This window comes from Eumetopias jubatus, unplaced genomic scaffold (genome assembly GCF_037043125.1).
Source record: "Eumetopias jubatus isolate StellerSeaLion01/CBP00866 unplaced genomic scaffold, mEumJub1_p1.0 scaffold_17, whole genome shotgun sequence".
Taxonomy (NCBI): Eukaryota; Metazoa; Chordata; class Mammalia; order Carnivora; family Otariidae; genus Eumetopias; species Eumetopias jubatus.
The window spans coordinates 59,938,897-59,960,175 of NW_028274823.1; the positions used below are offsets into that span (position 1 = coordinate 59,938,897).

Here is a 21,279-nt window from a genome sequence, read left to right on the forward strand (position 1 = left end):
TATTCCAACATTTTTAGTCAAGAACACAATTCTTTTTAATGTATATGAAGTCAAAGTATTCTGTAAAGGCTATCATAACTTTCCAATTCAGAATCATGACAAGAAAAGATAATTTTCTTTTTGTGGGAATTCATCTGCTTTCTAAATTTCTGAGGTCACTTTAATTTTTCACAGTCTCCTAGCAGAAATTCTGATATGCAGAGAAACACATAAAAATCACAATTTTGTGGTCTTAAAAATTTACCTACTAGAAATTTCCTGAGAAATAACAGCTATTTGTTGACTGCTTTCCATATTCAGATACGGTGCTAAATATGCATTATGAATTATATCTCATTTAATCATCTCGGGAACACTGTGAGATAAGTAGTATTTTTATCCCTTTTCTTTAGAGGAGGACACTGAAAGTATTTAAGCATCCAAGGTCTCAGAGCTAGAAGAGGCAAATAAGAATTTGATCTTAGAAGTGTCTGACTTAATAGTCTGACTTCCTAACTTGATATTGCTAAGAGAACTAAATATGATACATTGTTGAGACAGTCTCAGACCCTCTTCACAGGCTTTGTTCATTATAAGGAACACTATTCTTTGTTATATTTAATAAAAATAATCCATTTCATTTTTATTATGCTAAAGTTCATGAATAAATAAAAACTAAAATATTCATGGAGTAGAGTAGATAAGACAGACCCTTTAATATATTGTTGGTGAGATGGCTGTGTTTTGGAGAATTTTTTGGCAATATGTATCAAAAGTTAAAATTCATTTGCCTCTGGACTTAACAGTTCTACTTTTTTTTTTTTAAGATTTTATTTATTTACTTGACAGACAGAGAGAGCGCATAAGTAGGCAGAGCGGCAGGCAGAGGGAGAGGGAGAAGCAGGCTCTCAATGAGCAGGGAGCCCGATGTCGGGCTCGATGCCAGGACCTTGGGATCATGACCTGAGCCGAAGGAAACCGCTTAACCGACTGAGCCACTGAGGCGCCCCAGCAGTTCTACTTTTAAGAATTTATCCTCCAGCTAAGTTTGTTCATGCATGCAAAGATATGTGTCATTCTTTGCAGTACTCTTTCAAATAGGAAAAATTTGGAAATGATTTATGTGTTTAATAGAGGCCTAGTAAAATAAGTTATAGTAGATCAATAAGATGTAACTTTATTCAAGTATTAAAAAGAATGACAACAGCTAATCAAGTCTTTGCTAAGCTTAATGCTCTGTTCTTATTTAATTTTCATAGGTATTGTTATTATTAGCTCCATTTACCAGGGAAAATATAAAGAAGTAAAGTGACTTCTCTGAGGTTGTAGACAGATACTGAAGCAGAACAGCTTCAGAACCCGCAGGGTTAATTACTGTGCATACTTTAATGTTTCCTGGTCATTTATATCCCAATGTGAAAAGAAAATAAATTGATAAGTGAAGAAATAAATTGTAGAAGGTTTTTATAGTATGATAATATTTGGGAAAAGGATCTATACCTATATCTACTGTATGTTCCATTTATAACATATGAAGTGTCTCTGTTTTCATATGACAGAAAATCTTTCTTTATATATTAATATATGTGAATATGTGAATATATTTATAAAATACATTAAAACATATATATGAATCTACATATATAAATTTATACATATAAACATACATATATACACATGCACACATATAATATACATTTGTGGAAAAATTTCTGGGTGGATATACAAGAACTCAATGAGTATTTTTGGATGATTTGTATGGAGACTTCATGAAAAACTTTTTCCCAGGGCGCCTGGGTGGCTCATTCGGTTAAGCAGTTGCCTTCAGCTCAGGTCATGATCCCAGGGTCCTCGGATCGAGCCCCGCATTGGGCTCCCTGCTCAGCGGGAAGCCTGCTTCTCCCTCTCCGACTCCCTCTGCTTGTGTTCCCTCTCTCGCTGTGTTTCTGTCAAAAGAGTAAAACCTTTAAAAAAAACAACAACAACTTTTTCCCTTTATACTCTTCAGTATGCTGAATTATTTAAAAGTAATGAGCACATATAGTTTTCATAATAAAAACAAGTTTAAATTGAAAAACTTAAAAAATAGTAGATGTGGTAATTCTTTAACCATTATGTTACTGGAGAGGAATAAAGAGGAATTTTTTCATTTTATATCGTTATGAACTGTGAACTTTTATTTTTTAATTTTTTCAGTTTTTTCATTCTCTTTGCTTTTAACATAATTATTAATTATAATATTATATACTTGAATTTTTTTCAGGGTTACGTTTTTAACTTTAATTTTTGATGTAAATAAAGCAGAAATAAACAAAAGAGATAATATTGTATTAGTAAAATCTCCTTTACAAATCATTGTTTCCCAATAGAAGCAATGGTTGTATTTGGCCTGATGCTCTGAATTGCATTTTATTATTTTCTGCACCCCAAATGTTGCACAGCATCATGATCTTTAGCTTCTTTTTCCTTTGACTTTTTAAAAAATTTTTTATTGTTATATTAATCACCATACATTACATTTTTGATGTAGTGTTCCATGATTCGTTTTTTGTGTATAACACCCAGTGCTCCATGCAGAGCGTGCCCTCTTTAATACCCATCACCAGGCTAACCCATCCTCCCACCCCCCTCCCCTCTAGAACCCTCAGTTTGTTTTTCAGAGTCCATCGTCTCTCATGGTTCGTCTCACCTCCTATTTCCCCCCCTTCATTCTTCCCCTCCTGCTAACTTCTTCTTTTTTTTTTCCTTATGCTGAGGGAAATAAGTCAATCAGAGAAAGACATGTATCATATGACCTCACTGATATGAGGAATTCTTAATCTCAGGAAACAAACTGAAGGTTGCTGGGGGTGGGTGGGAGGGATGGGGTTGTTGGGTGATAGACATTGGGGAGGGTGTGTGCTATGGGGAGCACTGTGAATTGTGTAGGACTGTTGAATCACAGATCTGTACCTCTGAAACAAATAATGTAATATATGTCCTTTGCCTTCTTGTTTTAACTTGTTCTTTTTTTTTGACTTTTTAAAAAAAATTAAATTCAATTAACATATGATGTAAAAGTTTCAGAGGTAGAGGTCAGTGATTGATCAGTCTTTTTTTTAAAGGTTTTATTTATTTATTTATTTGAAAGAGAAAAAGTGAGAAACAGTATGAGTGGAGGGGAGAGGCAGAGGGAGAGGGAGGGGCAGAAGGAGAAGCAGACTCCTCCTGGATTGATCCCAGGACCCTGAGCCAAGAGCAGATGCTTAACCGAAGGAGCCACCCAGGCCCCCTTCAGTCTTATATAATACCTAGTGCTCATTACATCACGTACCCTACTTAATGTCTATCACCCAGTTACCCCATTCCCCCACCTCCCTCCCCTCCAGCAATCCTCAGCTTGTTTCCTATGATTAAGAGTCTTTTATGGTTTGTCTCCCTCTCGGATTTGTCTTGTTTTATCTTTTCCTCTCTTCCCCTATGATCCTCTGTTTTGTTTCTTAAATTCCACTTATCAGTGAGATCATATGATAATTGTCTTTCTCTGACTGACTTATTTCGCTTAGCATAATACCCTCTAGTTCCATCCACGTTGTTGCAAATGACAAGATTTCAATTTTATGGCTGAGTTGTATTCCATTGTATATATATACCACCTCTTCTTTATCCATTCATCTTTTGATGGACGTCTGGGCTCTTTCTATAGTTTGGCTATTGTGGATATTGCTGCTATAAACATTGGGGTGCAGGTGCCCCTTTGCATCACTACATTTGTATCTTTGGGGTAAATATGAAGTACTGCAATTGCTGGGTCATAGGGTAGCTCAATTTTCAACTTTTTGAGGAACCTCCATACTGTTTCCAGACTGCTTGCACCAGCTTGCATTCCTACCAACAGAGTAGGAGGGTTCCCCTTTCTCCTCATCCTCACCAACATCTGTCATTTCCTGACTTGTTAATTTTAGCGATTCTGACTGGTGTGAGGTGGTATCTCATTTTGGTTCTGATTTGTATTTCCCTGATGCTGAGTGATATTGGGCATCTTTTCATGTGTCTGTTGGCCATTTGGAGGTCTTCTTTGCAGAAATGTCTGTTCATGTCTTCTGCCCATTTCTTGATTAGATTATTTATTCTTTGAGTGTTGAGTTTGATAAGTTCTTTATAGATTTTGGATACTAGCCCTTTATCTGGTATGTCATTTGCAAATATCTTTTTTCATTTTGTTGGTTGTCTTTTGGTTTTGTCGACTGTTTCCTTTACTGTGCAAAAACTTTTTATGTTGATGAAGTCCCAATAGTTCATTTTTGCCTTTGTTTCCCTTGCCTTTGGAAACGTGTATAGTAGGAATTTTCTGCAGCCAAGGTTGAAGAGGTTGCTGCCTGTGTTCTCCTCTAGAATTTTGATGGATTCCTGTCTCACATTTAGGTCTTTCATCCATTTTGAGTCTATTTTTGTTTATACTGTAAGATTCATTCTTTCCAGTTCCATTCATTCATTCCAGTTTCATTCTTCTGCATGTGGCTGTCCAATTTTCCCAACATTTGTTGAAGAGACTGTCTTTTTTCCATTGGACATTCTTTCCTGCTTTGTCAAAGATTAGTTGACCATAGAGTTGAGGGTTTTCTATTTCTGGGTTCTCTGTTCTGTTCCACTGATCTGTGTATTTGATTTTGTACCAGTACCATACTGTCTTGATGATTATAGCTTTGTAATAGAACTTGAAGTCTGGGATTGTGATGCCCCCAGGTTTGGTTTTCCTTTTCAACATTCCTTTGGCTATTTGGGGTCTTTTCTGGTTCCATACAAATTTTAGGATTATTTGTTCCATTTCTGTGAAAAATGTTGATGGTATTTTGATAGGGATTGCATTGAATGTGTAGATTGCTCTAGGTAATATAGACATTTGAACAATATTTGTTCTTCCAGTCCATGAGCATGGAACATTTTTCCATTTCTTTATGTCTTCCTCAATATCTTTTATGAGTGTTCTATAGTTTTCTGAATACAGATCCTTTGCCTCTTTGGTTAGGTTTATTCTTAGATATCTCATGGTTTTGGGTGCAATTGTAAATGGGATTGACTCTGTAATTTCTTTTTTTCTGTCTCATTGTTATTGTATAGGAATGCAACTGATTTCTGTGCATTGATTTTATATCTTGCCACTTTGGTGAATTCCTGTATGAGTTCTAGCAATTTTGGGGTTGAGTCATTGGGTTTTCCATATAGAATATCATGTCATCTGCAAAGAGTGAGAGTTTGACTTCTCCTTTGCTGATTTGGATGCCTTTTATTTCTTTATGTTTTCTGATTACTAGGACTTCTAGTAGTATGTTGTCAACAGTGGTGAGAGTGGACATCCCTGCCATGTTCCTGACCTTAGGGAAAAAGCTCTCAGTTTTTTCCCCAATGAGAATGATATTCGCTTTGGGTTTTTTGTATTTGGATTTTATGGTATTGAGGTATGTTCCCTCTATCCCTACACTGTGAAGAGTTTTAATCAAGAAGCAATGCTGTATTTTGTCAAATGATTTTTCTACATCTATTGAGAGGATCTTATGGTTCTTGTCCTTTCTTTTATTAATGTAGTGTATCACATTGATTTGCAGATTTTGAAGCCCCCCTTGCAGCCCAGGAATAAATCCCACTTGATTTTGGTGTATAATCCTTTTAATGTACTGTTGGATTCTATTGGCTAGTATCTTGGTGAGAATTTTTGCATCTCTGTCAGGAATATTGGTCTGTAATTCTCCTTTTTGGTGGGATTTTTGTCTGGTTTGGGGATCAAGGTAATGCTGGCCTCATAGAAAGAGTTTGGAAGTTTTCCTTCCCTTTCTATTTTTTGAAACAACTTCAAAAGAATAGGTATTAATTCTTTTTTAAATGTTTGGTAGAATTCCCCTGGGAAGCTATCTGGTCTTGGACTCTTGTTATTTGGGAGATTTTTGATTACTGCTTCAATTTCCTCGCTGGTTATGGGTCTGTTCAGGTTTTCTCTTTCTTCCTGTTTCAATTTTGTTAGTTTATATGTTTCTAGGAATGCATTCATTTCTTCCAGATTGCCTAATTTGTTGGCAAATAGTTGCTCATAATATGTTCTTATAATTGTATTTCTTCAGGGCGCCTGGGTGGTTCAGTAGGTTAAACGTCTTTCTTCAGCTCACGTCATGATCCCAGGGTCCTGGAATGGAGCCCTTCATTGGGCTCCCTGCTTAACAGGAAGCCTGCTTCTCCCTCTCCCACTCCCCCCCTGCTTGTGTTCCCTCTCTTGCTGTCTCTCTCTCTCTCTGTCAAATAAAAAAAAAATCTTAAAAAAAAATAATTGTATTTCTTCAGTGTTGGTTGTGATCTCTCCTCTTTCATTCATGATTTTATTTATTTGGGTCCTTTCTCTTTTCTCTTTGATAAGTCTGACTAGGTGTTTATAGATCTTACTAATTCGTTCAGAGAACCAGCTCCTAGTTTCATTGATCTGTTCTACTCTTCTTTTGGCTTCTATTTTATTCATTTCTGCTCTAATCTTTATTAATTCCCTTTCCTGCTGGGTTTAGGCTTTATTTGCTGTTCTTTCTTCAGCTCCTTTAGGTGTAAGCTTAGTTTATATATTTGAGAACTTTCTTATTTCCTGAGGAAGGCTTGTATTGCTATATAATATCCTCTTAGGACCACCTTTGCTGCATCCCAAAGGTTTTGCACAGTTGTGTTTTCATTTTCATTTGTTTCCATAAGTATTTTAAATTCTTTAATTTCCTGGTTAACCCATTCAGTGTTTAGTAGGATGCTCTTTAGCCTCCATGTATTTGAGTTCTTTCCAAATTTCTTCTTGTGATTGAGTTCCAGTTTCAAAATATTGTGGTCTGAAAATATGCAGGGAATGATCCCAATCTTTTGGTATTGATGGAGACCAGATTTGTGATCCAATATGTGATCTATTCTGGAGACTGTTCCATGTGCATTCAAGAAGAAAGTGTATTCTGTTGCTTTAGGATGGAATACCCTGAATATTTCTGTGACATCCATCTGGTCCAGTGTGTCATTCAAAGCCTTGTTTGCTTATTGATCTTCTGCTTAGATGATCTGTCCATTGAAGTGAGTGAGGTGTTAAAATCCCTGATTATTATTGTATTATTATTGATGTGTTTATTTAATTTTGTTATTAATTGGTTTATATAATTGGCTGTTCCCATGTTAGGGGCAGAAATATTTACAATTGTTAGATCTTGTTGGACAGACCCTTTAATTGTGATATAGTGTCCTTCCTCTCCTTTCTCATCTCTTATTATAGTCTTTGGTTTAAAATCTAATTTGTCTGATATAAGGATTGCCACCCCAGCTTTCTTTTGATGTCCCTTAGCATGATAAATGGTTTTCCACCCCCTCACTTTAAATCTGGAGGTATATTTGGGTGTAAAATGAGTCTCTTCCAGGCAGCATATCAATGGGTCTTGCTTTTTCATCCAGTCTGATGCCATGTGTCTTTTGATTGGGACATTTAGCCCATTTACATTCAGAATAATTATTAAAAGATATGAATTTAGTGCCTTTGTATTACCATAAAGTCACTGTTTTTGTATGTTGTCTCTGTTCCTTTGCAGTCTATGTTACCTTTGGGCTCTCCCTTCACTTAAAGGATCCCCTTTCGTGTTTCTTGCAGGGCTGATTTAGTGATCACAAATTCTTTTAGTTTCTGTTTGTCCTGAAAGCTTTTTATTTCTCCTATTTTGAATGACATCCTAGCTGGATGAAGTAATCTTGGCTGCATATTTTTATCATTTAGCAGCTTGAATTTATCATGCCAGTCCTTTCTGGCCTGCCCAGTCTGTAGATAGGTCTACTGCCAGTCTAATGATTCTACTTTTGTAGGTTAAGGACTTCTTGTCCCAAGCTGCTTTCAGGATTTTCTCTTTGTCTCTGAGATTTGCAAGTTTCACTTTTATATGTTGGGGTGTTGACCTATTTTTATTGATTTTGAGGTGGGCTCTCTGTGGCTCCTTGACTTGATTGTCTGTTTCCTTCCCCAAATTAGGGAAGTTCTCTGTTATAATTTGCTCCAATATACCTTCTGCCTCCCCTTTCCTCTTCTGGGATCCCAATTGTTCTAATATTGTTTTGCTTTATGGTATCAGTTATCTATTGAATTCTCCCCTTGTGATCCAGTAGTTTTCTATCTCTTTTTTTCTCAGCTTCTTTATTCTCCATCATTTAGTCTTCTATATCACTAATTCTCTCTTCTGCCTCATTTATCCTAGCAGTTAGAGCCTCCATTTTTGATTGCATCTCCTTAATAGCCTTTTTGATTTGTTCTTTAGGTTTTAGTTCTTTTATTTCTTCAGAAAGGGATTCTCTAGTGTCTTTTTATGCCTTTTTTCAACCCCAGCTTGTATCTTTATAATCATTATTCTGGACATCTTATATCAAACTGATTAGGTCCCTGGCGGTCAGTACTGCCTCTTGTTCTCTTTTTTGAGGTGAGTTTTTCCATCTTGTCATTCTTTCAGAAAGTGGTTGTATGTCTAGTGTGTCTTTTCTATTTGTAGAGTTGCAGGTATTCTTTTCTTAGACCTCTGGTTGAGTTTGCAGGTGTTCAGAATGGTTTGTTAGCTATGTAGCTGAATTCCTAGGACCAGAAGAAACTAAGGTTTCTTACTCCTCCGCCATCTTGGACTCCTCCTTCAATTGTGAACTTTTAAAAATGAATGAGTACACATTGCGTTTATCATAAGATATAGTTTCAATGAAAATTCCTAAAAATTTTAGGTATATTTTTCTAACAGTTATGTGCTATGATATATAATTTCTGTGACTAAGTTCATGATGTTGGTTATTATATTGACAGTTTAGGATAAATCTTCCTATGTTATTATATTGACAGTTTAGGATAAGTCTGCCTATGTTAAACTTTTATCAGAGAGTTCCTGTCCTGTTCTTTTCTAACACTGACTTGGAAAGTAACTCAATGAAGATTTACCCTATTTTTATAAACAAGGTTGTTTCCAGCTGAAGTTGTAGTAATGAAACTTTTACAACAAATGAGATTCAGCAAATGCAGAAGTTGACAGCAATTTTACTAGATGTTGTTAGTCAATTGAGCACAGTTCTCTTGCAGGAAAATGGTATCATGCTTCTTAAACTCCAGAGCATTTATTAAAAACAAATGTCAATTTTAAACTTCATTGTTTATTAAGAGACAGTATTCTAGTGTCAACAGACACTATTTTAATATTATGCTTAGTCATAGAATGTACTTGGAATTAGGATGATAAATGCTTAAACAGGTATAGCTGAAACTTAAAGTATATTATTTTGGGTTGTGTTTTTCAGGTGAAGCTCTGAAAGTATCAGCTGAGAGATTTGCAGATGATCCCTGTTATCTCCCCAAAAGGGAGGCTGTGGTTCAAGCTGCCCGTGCCTTGTTGGCTGCAGTTACCAGACTCCTCATCCTCGCAGACATGATAGATGTCATGTGTCTCTTGCAGCACGTGTCAGCTGTAAGTGAAAGATGGTTTGTTTACCTTGGCATTGTTCTCACTTCTAATTCCATTTTCTGAAACTGGCATCAGTCCTAGTGCATCCAGCCTCACCCTCATTTCTTAATGTCACCCAGTAGAAGATGATTCAGTTGTGCAACTCTTGTCTACTTCAAAAGAACAAAGCCAGAAGTTATTTTGTTTATTCAATTGTTTCATTTTTTATAAAAATTTAAAAATTTTTAAAAGTTTTTATTTAAATTCCAGTTAACATATAGTGTTATATTAGTTTCAGGCATACAATTTAGTGATTCAGCACGTACATACAATACCTGGTACTCATCACAAGTGCACTCTTTTTTTTTTAACAAGTTCACTTCTTAATCCCCATTACCTATTTCACCCATATCCCGTCCCCCACCCCTCTGTTCTCTTCAGTTAAGACTCTGTTTCTTGGTTTGCCTCTTTCTTTCTTCCCCCTTTGTTCATTTGTTTTGTTTCTGAAATTCCATGTATGAGTGAAATCATATGGTATTTGTCTTTCTTTGACTGACTTAATTCATTTAGCATAATACTCTCTAGTTTCATCCATATTGTTGCACATGCCAAGAGTTCATTTTTCCTTTGGCTGAGTTATATTCCATTCTGTATATATATATATATATATATACACACACACCACAACTTCTTTATCCATTCATTAGTTGATGGACATTTGGGCTTTTTCCATTATTTGGTTATTGTTGATAATGCTGCTGTAAACATTGGGGTGCATGTATCCCTTCGAATCTGTATTTTTGTATTCTTTGGGTAAGTACCTAATAGAGCAATTGCTGGATCATAGGGTAGTTCTATTTTTAACTTTTTGAGGAACTTCCATACTGTTTTCCACAGTGGCTGCACCAGTTTGCATTACCACCAACAGTGCAGGAGGGTTCCCCTTTCTCTGCATTCTTGCCAACACCTGTTGTTTCTTGAGTTGTTGATTTTAGTCATTCCAACAGGTGTCAAGGGATAGCTCATTATAGTTTTGATTTGTATTTCCCTGATGATGAGTAATGTTGAGCATCTTTTCATGTGTCTGTTGGCCATCTGCATGTCTTCTATGGAAAAATGTCTATTCATGTCTTCTGTCCATTTTTTAATTGGATTATTTGTTTTTTGGGTGTTCAGTTTGATAAGTTCTTTATAGATTTTGGATACTCTTTATCAGATATGTCATTTGCAAATATCTTCTTTCATTCTGTAGGTTTCCTTTTAGTTATTTTGATTGTTTCCTTCATTGTGCAGAAGCTTTTTAACTTGATGAAGTCCCAGTAGTTCATTTTTGATTTTGTGCCCTTGCCTCTGGAGACATGTCTCGTAAGAAGTTGCCGTGGCCAAGGGCAAAGAACACTGCCTGTGGCTGTGTTCTCCTCTAGGATTTTGATGGATTCCTGTCTCACATTTAGGTCCTTCATCCATTTTGAGTCTATTTTTGTGTATGCTGTAAGAAAATGGTCCAGTTTCATTCTTCTGCATGTGGCTGTCCAATTTTCCCAACACCATTTGTTGAAGAGACTGTCTTTTTTCCATTGGATATCCTTTCCTGCTTTGTCAAAGATTAGTTGACCATAGAGTTGAGCTACCATATGATCCAGCAATTGCACTACTGGGTATTTACCCCATAGATACAAATGTAGGGATCCGAAGGGGTATGTGCACCCCAATGTTTATAGCAGCAATGTCCACAATAGCCAAACTGTGGAAGGAACCAAGATGTCCATCAACAGATGAATGGATAAAGAAGAAGTGGTATGGATATACAATGGAATATTATGCAGCCATCAAAAGGAATGAAATCTTGCCATTTGCAATGATGTGGATGGAACTGGAGGGTATTATGCTGAGTGAAGCAAGTCAATGAGAGAAAGATATGTATCATATGACCTCACTGATAGGAATTCTTAATCTCAGGAAACACACTGAGGGTTGCTGGAGTGGTGGGGGGGTAGGATGGGTAGGGTGGCTGGGCGATAGACATTGGGGAGGGTATGTGCTATGGTGAGCGCTGTGAATTGTGTAAGACTGTTGAATCACAGACCTGTACCTCTGAAACACATAATACATTATATGTTAAAAAAAAAAAAAGAAGAAGATAGCAGGAAGGGAAGAATGAAGAGGGGAAAATCGGAGGGGGAGATGAACCATGAGAGATGATGGACGCTGAGAAACAAAATGAGGGTTCTAGAGGGGAGGGGGTTGGGGGGTGGGTTAGCCTGGTGATGGGTATTAAACAGGGTACGTACTGCATGGAGCACTGGGTATTATACACAAACAATGAATCATGGAACACTACATCAAAAACTAATGATGTAATGTGTGGTGATTAACATAACATAATAATAAAAAAAAGAAATGAGTTTCGCTTACATTAAAAAATAAAAAAATAAAGTTGGTGATAAATATTGAAGCAAAGAAATGTATTTAATTTTTCTTAATCAGAGTTTCCCCAATATTTTAACCTTAGGACTCTTTTATAATATGTTAATCCTGGAACTTTCTCAGACCATACTTTGGGAAATAGTGGTTTAGAATATTTCTTTTTCTTTTTTTTAAGTAGACTCCACACTCAGTGTGGAGGCCAGCATGAGGCCTGAACCCGCAACCCTGAGTTGAGATCAGAAGTCGGACGCTTAACTGACTAAGCCACTCTGGAGCCCCATAGAATATTTCTGTATTTCTAATAATATTTATGGTTATATTAAATTTCTACTTGGATTAAAAAATTATAGAGGAGAAACGTCAGGGCCCTTATAGTCTAATATCCTATGGACATAGATTAGACTTCTTCCTACAATACAATGTGCAATACACAAGTGTCTAACGGTAATAGCAGTCTCAGTTCTGTGAGACAGTTTACCTGATTTTGGACAATTCTAATTATTAGAGACATTTTTCTCAAACTGAGCTTAAAGCTGCCTTCCTGCTATTTCCATTCACTGCTTCTAGTTTTGCTTTCTTGAGCAACATAGAACCAAGGTAGTAGGAAAAGGCATTTTTCAAATAAGTGATGATTATTCTTAGGACTTATTTATGATTTATGTCTTCTCTTACCTATGCTAAAAATTTCTTGATCCTTGAGCCCTTATATGACAGTTTCAGACTATTCTGCATACTTTAAAATTTCCATATCTTGTATGAGTTTCAGTTTCCTGCTGAGATTTTTCCAGCTTTGATATTGAAGTACTTGAACATGGTAAGCATGTTTAAAATTTGAAAACTTTAGCATCTGGACTTGCTAGTTTTTTCTCACAGTATCTTGTGTTCTAATGTGAGTGGCTATCTTTGTGTGCTAAACATTACCTTTTCTGGCACTCATCTCAAGAAATTCTTTCCTGCTTTGTTAGCTCTTAGATGTTTTTAAGATAAAGTATTTTATATTTCATCAATCTTAGTTTTCTTCAACAGTAGGATTAGACTAATTACTGATTTGTCAGTATAAGAAATAGAAGTCCCTAAAATCGTCTCAAGTAAATCCTTTTCTATTCATATTATAGATTATAGGTAATTCCCATAAAATATTGAAATCAAAACATCTTGAAATAAAAACAAAATCTCTGATGTGAACATTCTATAATATACTGAATTACCTCTTTGATTTAATATCTAACATTATCTTACCTTATTTTGATAGCCTCGTCATGCTGTTTGTTCATATTGATTTTGTGAGTAGTTAAAATCCCCAAATCTCTGAACTCAACCTACTCAATTCAGGACTTCCTCTGATACTAGTTTTATCTTTTTATATGTAAAGGTAGATGTTAGATTTCTCTTCATTGAATTTAATCCTGTTAATTCTGGTTTTTGTTATAGTCCATTCAGATCTTTTTGACTTTTGATTTTGTCTTTACCTCCTAACCTGGTATCATTTTCAGATTTGTTCTTCCCCTTTAAACTTTTTTATTGTTATGTTAATCACCATACATTACATCATTAGTTTGTGATGTAGTGTTCCATGAATCATTGTTTGTGCATAACATCCAGTGCTCCATGCAGAGCGTGCCCTCTTTAATACCCGTCACCAGGCTAACCCATCCTCCCACCCCCCTCCCCTCTAGAACCCTCATTTGTTTTTCAGAGTCCATTGTCTCTCATGGTTCGTCTCCCCCTCTGATTTCCCCTCTTCATTCTTCCCCTCCTGCTATTTTCTTCTTCTTTTTTTTTTCTTAACATATATTACATTGTTTGTTTCAGAGGTACAGATCTGTGATTCAACAGTCTTGCACAATTCACAGCGCTCACCATAGCATATACCCTCCCCAATGTCTATCACCCAGCCACCCCATCCCTCCCACCCCACCCCCACTCCAGCAACCCTCAGTTTGTTTCCTGAGATTAAGAATTCCTCATATCAGTGAGGTCATATAATAAACGTCTTTCTCTGATTGACTTACTTCACTCAGCATAACACCGTCCAGTTCCATCTACGTCGTTGCAAATGGCAAGATCTCATTCCTTTGATGGCTGCATAATATTCCATTGTATATATATACCACATCTTCTTTATCCATTCATCTGTTGATAGACATCTTGGCTCTTTCCACAGTTTGGCTATTGTGGACATTGCTGCTATAAAAATCGGGGTGCACCTACCCCTTTGGATTCCTACATTTGTATCTTTGTGGTAAATACCCAGTAGTGCAATTGCTGGATCATATGGTAGCTCTATTTTCAACTGTTTGAGGAACCTCCATACTGTTTTCCAGAGTGGTTGTACCAGCTTGCATTCCCACCAACAGTGTAGGAGGGTTCCCTTTTCTCCGCATCCCCGCCAACATCTGTCGTTTCCTGACTTGTTAATTTTAGCCATTCTGACTGCTGTGAGGTGGTATCTCATTGAGGTTTTGATTTGGATTTCCCTGATGCCGAGCGATGTTGAGCACTTTTTCATGTGTCTGTTGGCCATTTGGATGTCTTCTTTGGAAAAATGTCTGTTCATGTCTTCTGCCCATTTCTTGATTGGATTATTTGTTCTTTGGGTGTTGAGTTTGATAAGTTCTTTATAGATTTTGGATACTAGCCCTTTATCTGATATGTCATTTGCAAATATCTTCTCCCATTCTGTCGGTTGTCTTTTGGTTTTATTGAGTTTTTCTTTTGCTGTGCAAAAGCTTTTTATCTTGATGAAATCACAATAGTTTGTTTTTCCCTTGCTTCCTTTGCCTTTGGCGATGTTTCTAGGAAGAAGTTGCTGCGGCTGAGGTCAAAGAGGTTGCTGCCTGTGTTCTTCAGGATTTTGATGGAGTCCTGTCTCACATTGAGGTCTTTCAACGATTTGGAGTCTATTTTTGTGTGTGGTGTAAGGAAATGGTCCAGTTTCATTCTTCTGCATGTGGGTGTCCAATTTTCCCAACACCATTTGTTGAAGAGACTGTCTTTTTTCCATTGGACATGTTGGGGTATAGATATTTACAGTTGTTAGATCTTCTTGTTGGATAGACCCTTTAAGTAGGATATAGTGTCCTTCCTCATCTCTTATTACAGTCTTTGGTTTAAAATCTAATTTGTCTGATATAAGGATTGCCACCCCAGCTTTCTTTTGGTGTCCATTAGCATGGTAAATGGTTTTCCACCCCCTCACTTTTAATCTGGGGGTGTCTCTGGGTCTAAAATGAGTCTCTTGCAGACAGCATATCGATGGGTCTTGTTTTTCTATGCAATCTGATATCTTGTGTCTTTTGATTGGGACATTTAGCCCATTTACGTTCGGGGTAACTATTGAAAGATATGAATTTAGTGCTATTGTATTGCCTGTAAGGTGACTGTTACTGTATATTGTCTGTGTTCCTTTCTGGTCTATGCTGCTTTTAGGCTCTTTCTTTGCTTAGAGGACCCCTTTCAATATTTCTTGTAGGGCTGGTTTTGTGTTTGCAAATTCCTTTAGTTTTTGTTTGTCCTGGAAGCTTTTTATCTCTCCTTCTATTTTCAGTGACAGCCTAGCTGGATATAGTATTCTTGGCTGCATATTTTTCTTGTTTAGTGCTCTGAAGATATCATGCCAGTCCTTTCTGGCCTGCCAGGTCTCTGTGGATAGGTCTGTTGCCAATCTAATATTTCTACCATTGTAGGTTACATATCACTTCTCCCGAGCTGCTTTCAGGATTTTCTCTTTGTCTCTGAGACTCTTAAGTTTTCCTATTAGATGTCGGGGTGTTGACCTATTTTTATTGATTTTGAGAGGGGTTCTCTGTGCCTCCTGGATTTTGATGCCTGTTTTCTTCCCCACATTAGGGAAGTTCTCTGCTCTAATTTGCTCCAGTATACCTTCTGCCCCTCTCTCTCTTTCTTCTTCTTCTGGGATCCCAGTTATTCTAATGTTGTTTCATCTTATCGTATCACTTATCTCTCGAATTCCGCCCTTGTGATCCAGTACTTGTTTATCTCTCTTTTCCTCAGCTTCTTTATTTTCCATCATTGGGTCTTCTATATCGCTGATTCTCTCTTCTGCCTCATTTATCTTAGCAGTTAGTGCCCCCATTTTTGATTGCACCTCATTAATAGCCTTTTTGATTTCGACTTGGTTAGATTTTAGTTCTTTTATTTCTCCAGAAAGGGTTTCTCTAATAACTTCCACGCTTTTTTCAAGCCCAGCTAGTATCTTTAAAATCATGATTCTGAACTCTAGGTCTGACATGTACTAATGTCCTTATTGAGTACATCCCTGGCAGACGGTACTACCTGTTGTTCTTTTTGTTAAGGTGATTTTTTCCGTCTTGTCATTTTGTCCAGAGGAGAATAGATGAATGAGAGAACAAAATGCTAATAGGGTAACAACATTCCCAGAAAATATTCTCTAAACAAATCAGAAAAGATCTGAAACCAGGGGAAAAGAAAGGGAAAGAAAGAAAAAAGAAAGAGGAAAAAAAAAGGAAAAGATAAAGATAAAAACCAACAAAAACAGAACAAAATAAAAAAAAACAGAATAAGATCAAATATGATCAGGCTGGTGCATAGATCAGTGCCACACAGTAGATTTTGGGTGTATTTTGGTCTGTTAGAAGAAAGTGCCTTCCAAAAATTTAAAGAAAGAAAGACTTATATATGTACAAAATAAGGGTTGATATGATGAAGGGATGGAATATGACTGTAAAGATGAAAATTGTAAAAAAATTTATAAAATTCATTGATAAGTAGTTGTTTGAAAAAAGAAAGAAGAGGCTTTAAAAAAAAAGAAAGAAAGAAAAAAAAAGGGAGAGAATGTCATCAGGCAGGAGACTAGAACAAAGCCATACACTAGAGATTTAGGGTATATTTTATCTGTTAGAGGAAACTGTATCTCAAAATTTTAAAGAGAGAACAACTTATATATATTTGCCAAAAATAAGGGTAACTACTATGAAGGGAGAGAACATGACTCTAAAAATGAAAAAATGAAAATTTTTTTTAAAAAGGGATTGATAAGATGTTGGTTGAAAAAGGGAAAAAGAAAAATTCAAAAAAAAAAAGACAGTTAAAAAATTAACTTTGAAAGACTAAAGAATCATGGGAAAAAAGCCATGAATTCTAAGTGCAGTATTCTCCTAGCGCTGGAGTTCTGCCATTCTTATTGATTGGTAAACTTGGTCTTTACTAGCTGTTCTTGCTGATCTTCTGGGGAAGGGGCCTGTTGCTGTGGTTCCCAAATGTCTTTGCGGGAGGCAGAGCTGCCTTGCCCTTGTCAGTCTGGGCTAAGTAATCTGCTTGGGTTTGCTCTCCCGAGCTTTTGTTCCCTGTAAGCTTTTCGTACAGCTTTGGAGGATGAGAGTGAAAATGGTGGCCTCCCATATCCCAGTCTCCACCCCAGAATAGCCGAGAACTCGGGGCCCCACTCCTCAGTGAGCCCCCAGAGAAAAGCAGTCAATCACTCCCGTCTCCCCGGTCTCTGGCCGCACTCCGTGCTGACCCGGCCTGTGACTGAGCATTTCTATCTCTGGCACCAGGCTCGGTGTGGAGTCTCCCAACCCAGCAGATCCCTGTGGTGTGCTTCTGCACCTATCCTCCCCGGGGGAGGAAGGGGAGTCTCCCAGGATCTGCCGCTTGTTGGGTCCCTCCTGGAGGAGCAGTGGCCCGACTGTGTTGCTGATCACAGTTTATGGCAACCCGGAGCTGAGAGCCCGCACCTCGGCTCTGTCTCTGCAGCCGGCTTCCCTGCTCTGATACCTGGGAGCTCTGCCACACTCAGGCACCCCTGGTCTTTCTGTGACCCCTAGGGTCCTGAGACACACTGTCCCACAAGTGTTCCACCCCTCGCTTAGCCCCTGGAGTGACATCCCTCAGGGGAGCCGACTTCTAAATGTTCCAATTTTGTGCTCCACTCCTCTATCACTTGCCAGAAGCTGCCAAGGGAGGCCCCCTCCCCTGCCGTCTATCCTCCTGAATATCGCCTCGGATTCACTTCTCCTCACGTCCTACCTTCCAGAAAGTGCTCACTTTTCTGTTCAGAGAGTTGTTGCTATTCTTTTCTTCAATCTCCTGTTGAGTTCATAGGTGTTCAGAATGGTTTGATCCCTATTCAGCTGAATTCCTGAGACCAGACGAAATCCAGGTCTCCTACTCCTCTGCCATCTTGCTCCACACCCCCTCATTTTCAGATTTTTAAAAAACATATTATTCATGAAAAATTTAGTAGCATGGAAAACAGTGATAGATCTTCCTTTCAAATAACATCAAACATTAACACATTTTGGATAAAGTTGTTAAAATGAGCTTCAGACTTGCTTTATTAGGCTACTGTGTAAACCATGTTTTTTTATCATTAAGCATTTTCTTAAAAATCTTGCTGAAATCAAGATGTAGATTTATCAGGCTAGTAACCCCAGTTGTAAAGGAAATGAGGTTAGATTGACGTGACTTACTTTTAATTACCCCATACGAGTTCCAATTGACTATTGCTTGCTTGCTTTCATTCCTTTTCTTTTTCTTCCTTACAATGATTTTTTTCCTCAATTACAGAATTTTTCATCCTTATTGTGATATATTTCCCTTTAGATGTCAGGTCAATGAGATATTACTCAACTCTTGATTGATAGTGTGTAGCTATACATTTCCTGACTGCCTTATGCTTTCTTATGTTTATTAAATTATCTTTTTTCCACTGAGACTGCCTCCAGAAATGCAATTATGATCATTATGATCAAGCATTTATGAGGACATAGACTGAGATCACCAACTAGTGCAAACATGGTTCACTGAGTAATTCTCGATAGAAAAATTGTGTCAACCAACACAAAGTTGATATATAATTGAGTACCTCAAAGATTCCTAATTTGGCAGTTTTTTTTTAAAGATTTCATTTATTTATTTAATAGAGAGAGAGAGAGAGAGCGTGAGAGGGAACACAAGCAGGGGGAGTAGGAGAGGGAGAAGCAGGCTTCCCGTGGAGCAGGAGGCCCGATGCGGGGCTTGATCCCAGGACCCTGGGATCATGATCTGAGCTGAAGGCAGTCACTTAACCAACTGAGCCACCCAGGCGCCCCTGATTTGGCAGTTTTAAAGTCATCTAGTTCCTTAAGGAAATACATGTTTTCTTTTCTGGGAAATAGGTTCAAATCAAAGGTAAGAGAGGATAGAGAAAAAATGATGATCTTTCAATATTAAATTATAGGAATTTGGAAAAGCAATTTGGCTTATTACCACTATTCATAATTTTCCATGGAAATTTAAAATTTCTTTTTTGGTATTGGTTATGTTTTTTTGAACTTTACTATTTATACTTCTCAAGATACCACACCTTATTTTATTGGCATCTGGACTTTATAAGTATCAATTTTATTTGAGACGAAATTGGCTAGGTTGTCTCTTGCTTTCTCTAGGGGTCAGAACAATGTGGAGAAAATCATTGCTTTTGGCAGAAGAGAGACCTTGCCTGAATCCTGGCTGTCTTGTTGATTAGCTGGGTGAATTTGGGAAAGTTAAAATCTGTGAGCCTTGGTTTCTTCTTCTGAGCTTTAAGAATAGTAAAACTTACTCTGAACACTTTGAAAGAATCTTATAAAATTAAATGATAATATGTACACTACCTGGCAAGAACTGGTGTTCTATTTTATTTTTTTTCCTTTTCCTGTCCTACCTTTTGCCACCATGGTACCTTGCTCTTTTGACTCTTGCAGTGCAATATTGCCCTTATTCCTAAAAAATGAAGGGAAATAAATTTGACTCCTGAGTTGAACTAAGTTTTCCAACTTTTTCCATTTGTTATCCTAGGGTTTTTTTTTTTAATGGAAATGTGGGTACCTTTGGATTAGGAAATAGACCAATGTCATTATAAGAAATGGATCTAGTTTGTAATAACTTCTTACATGAACTACATCTTTAATATTTTCTACATGGATTGCTGTAAAGCATTTCTACACTCAACAAATGATTCTGAATATGAAGAATATTCATAATGTTGACAGAAAAATCACACATTACCATATTGGTAGCTGAGATTTTTTGAAGCCACCCTCTATTATTAAAAGGCAGGTATACCAGCAAAAAGACTTTCTAAAACTTTTTCTTATTAAAAATGTCAGCAGTTTATAAGGAGAGAAATTACAGTATTATTAAGAAGCCAAGTACATTCTGCAAAAGATCCTAGGCAAAATATATACAGAGATATTAAGGTTTAAAGAAAAATCAAGTTATTAGACTGGTTTTGAAGATGGAATGGAGGAAGTATAAAATGGAGACAAATAAGATACAAATCACTGGATTTGTGCTGAATTTCATATTGAAAACTTTAGGGACAAAGGAAATTTAAACCATGTAAAAATTTAACTTTAAAAAGAACCAGCATCATTCCAGGTAACTCCAATTTGATTAGTTAATTAATCCATTCAGCAAATGGTTGGTTTTTGTACACTACTCTGTGCCGATCACCACTGTGTGCTAGGGATTCAAATTTGGAAAAGTATACCACAGTCCTTTTCTCCTAGAATTTAAGATATAAATTAATGTAAGTTACTATGATAGAAGTTGGTGTAAGGTATTATGGAGGCATTATGGCAGTTCTATCAAAGGAAAGTGTTTTGAGTGAAGAATGCATGGCCAAGTTTGGAGAGTTAACTAGACAAAGAAAGTGGTGGAGGGAACATTTTAATTGCAGGAACAGTACACGCTCAAAGACCTGTAACACTTCTGAGGGCTGAGATGAAGAATCACTATGTTGTATACCTCAAACAAATGTAATATTGTGTGTCACCTGTACTCAAAAAAGACGGGGGGGGGGGGGAGAGATGAAAAGACAAGCCACAGACTGTAAGACCATATAGGCAAACCACTTATATAATGAATGGTCTATATCCAGAATTTACTAAGAATTCTCAAAACTCAATAAAAAAACAAACAAAATGTTTAAAAATGAAAAAAAAATTGAAGGTGGAGAAGTAGGCATAGACCTACTTGTGAACGGCCTGTGTGCTAAGTTAAAAAGTTAAACTATAGTTTGAAAACTAAGGGGGAACCATTAAATAATTTTAAGCATGGATATGTTATACCATCTAATCTCACATGTGCAATCTAAAAAAGCAAAACAGTAACTAAAACAAAAACAGAAAAAACAGAAGGAAAAACCAAGCTCATAGATACAGAGAACAGAGTAGTGGTTGCCAGAGGCAGGGGTAGGGGTGGAAGAAATGGGTGAAGGGAATCAAAAGGTACAGACTTCCAGTTACAAAATAAATAAGTCATGGAGATATAATGTACAGTATATTGTCTATAGTTAATAATACTGCATTGCATATTTGAAAGTTGCTGAGAGTAGATCTTAAAGTTCTCATCATCTGCTTATATGCAGATTTGCATATTAGGACCATTACACTGGCAGCAGTGAACAAGGGGGCCAGAGTGGAGGCAG

General features: G+C 37.0%; 1 protein-coding gene across 1 annotated transcript in view; it reads left to right on the top strand.

The window, feature by feature from the left end:
- Positions 1 to 21,279, top strand: part of CTNNA3 (catenin alpha 3) — a 1,824,697-nt gene that overhangs the window by 102,480 nt on the left and 1,700,938 nt on the right. Inside the window, exon 3 of the mRNA XM_028109632.2 lies at positions 9,277 to 9,443. Coding sequence (XP_027965433.1) covers positions 9,277 to 9,443 — 167 coding nt within the window. The remainder of the gene's footprint in view (positions 1 to 9,276; positions 9,444 to 21,279) is intronic.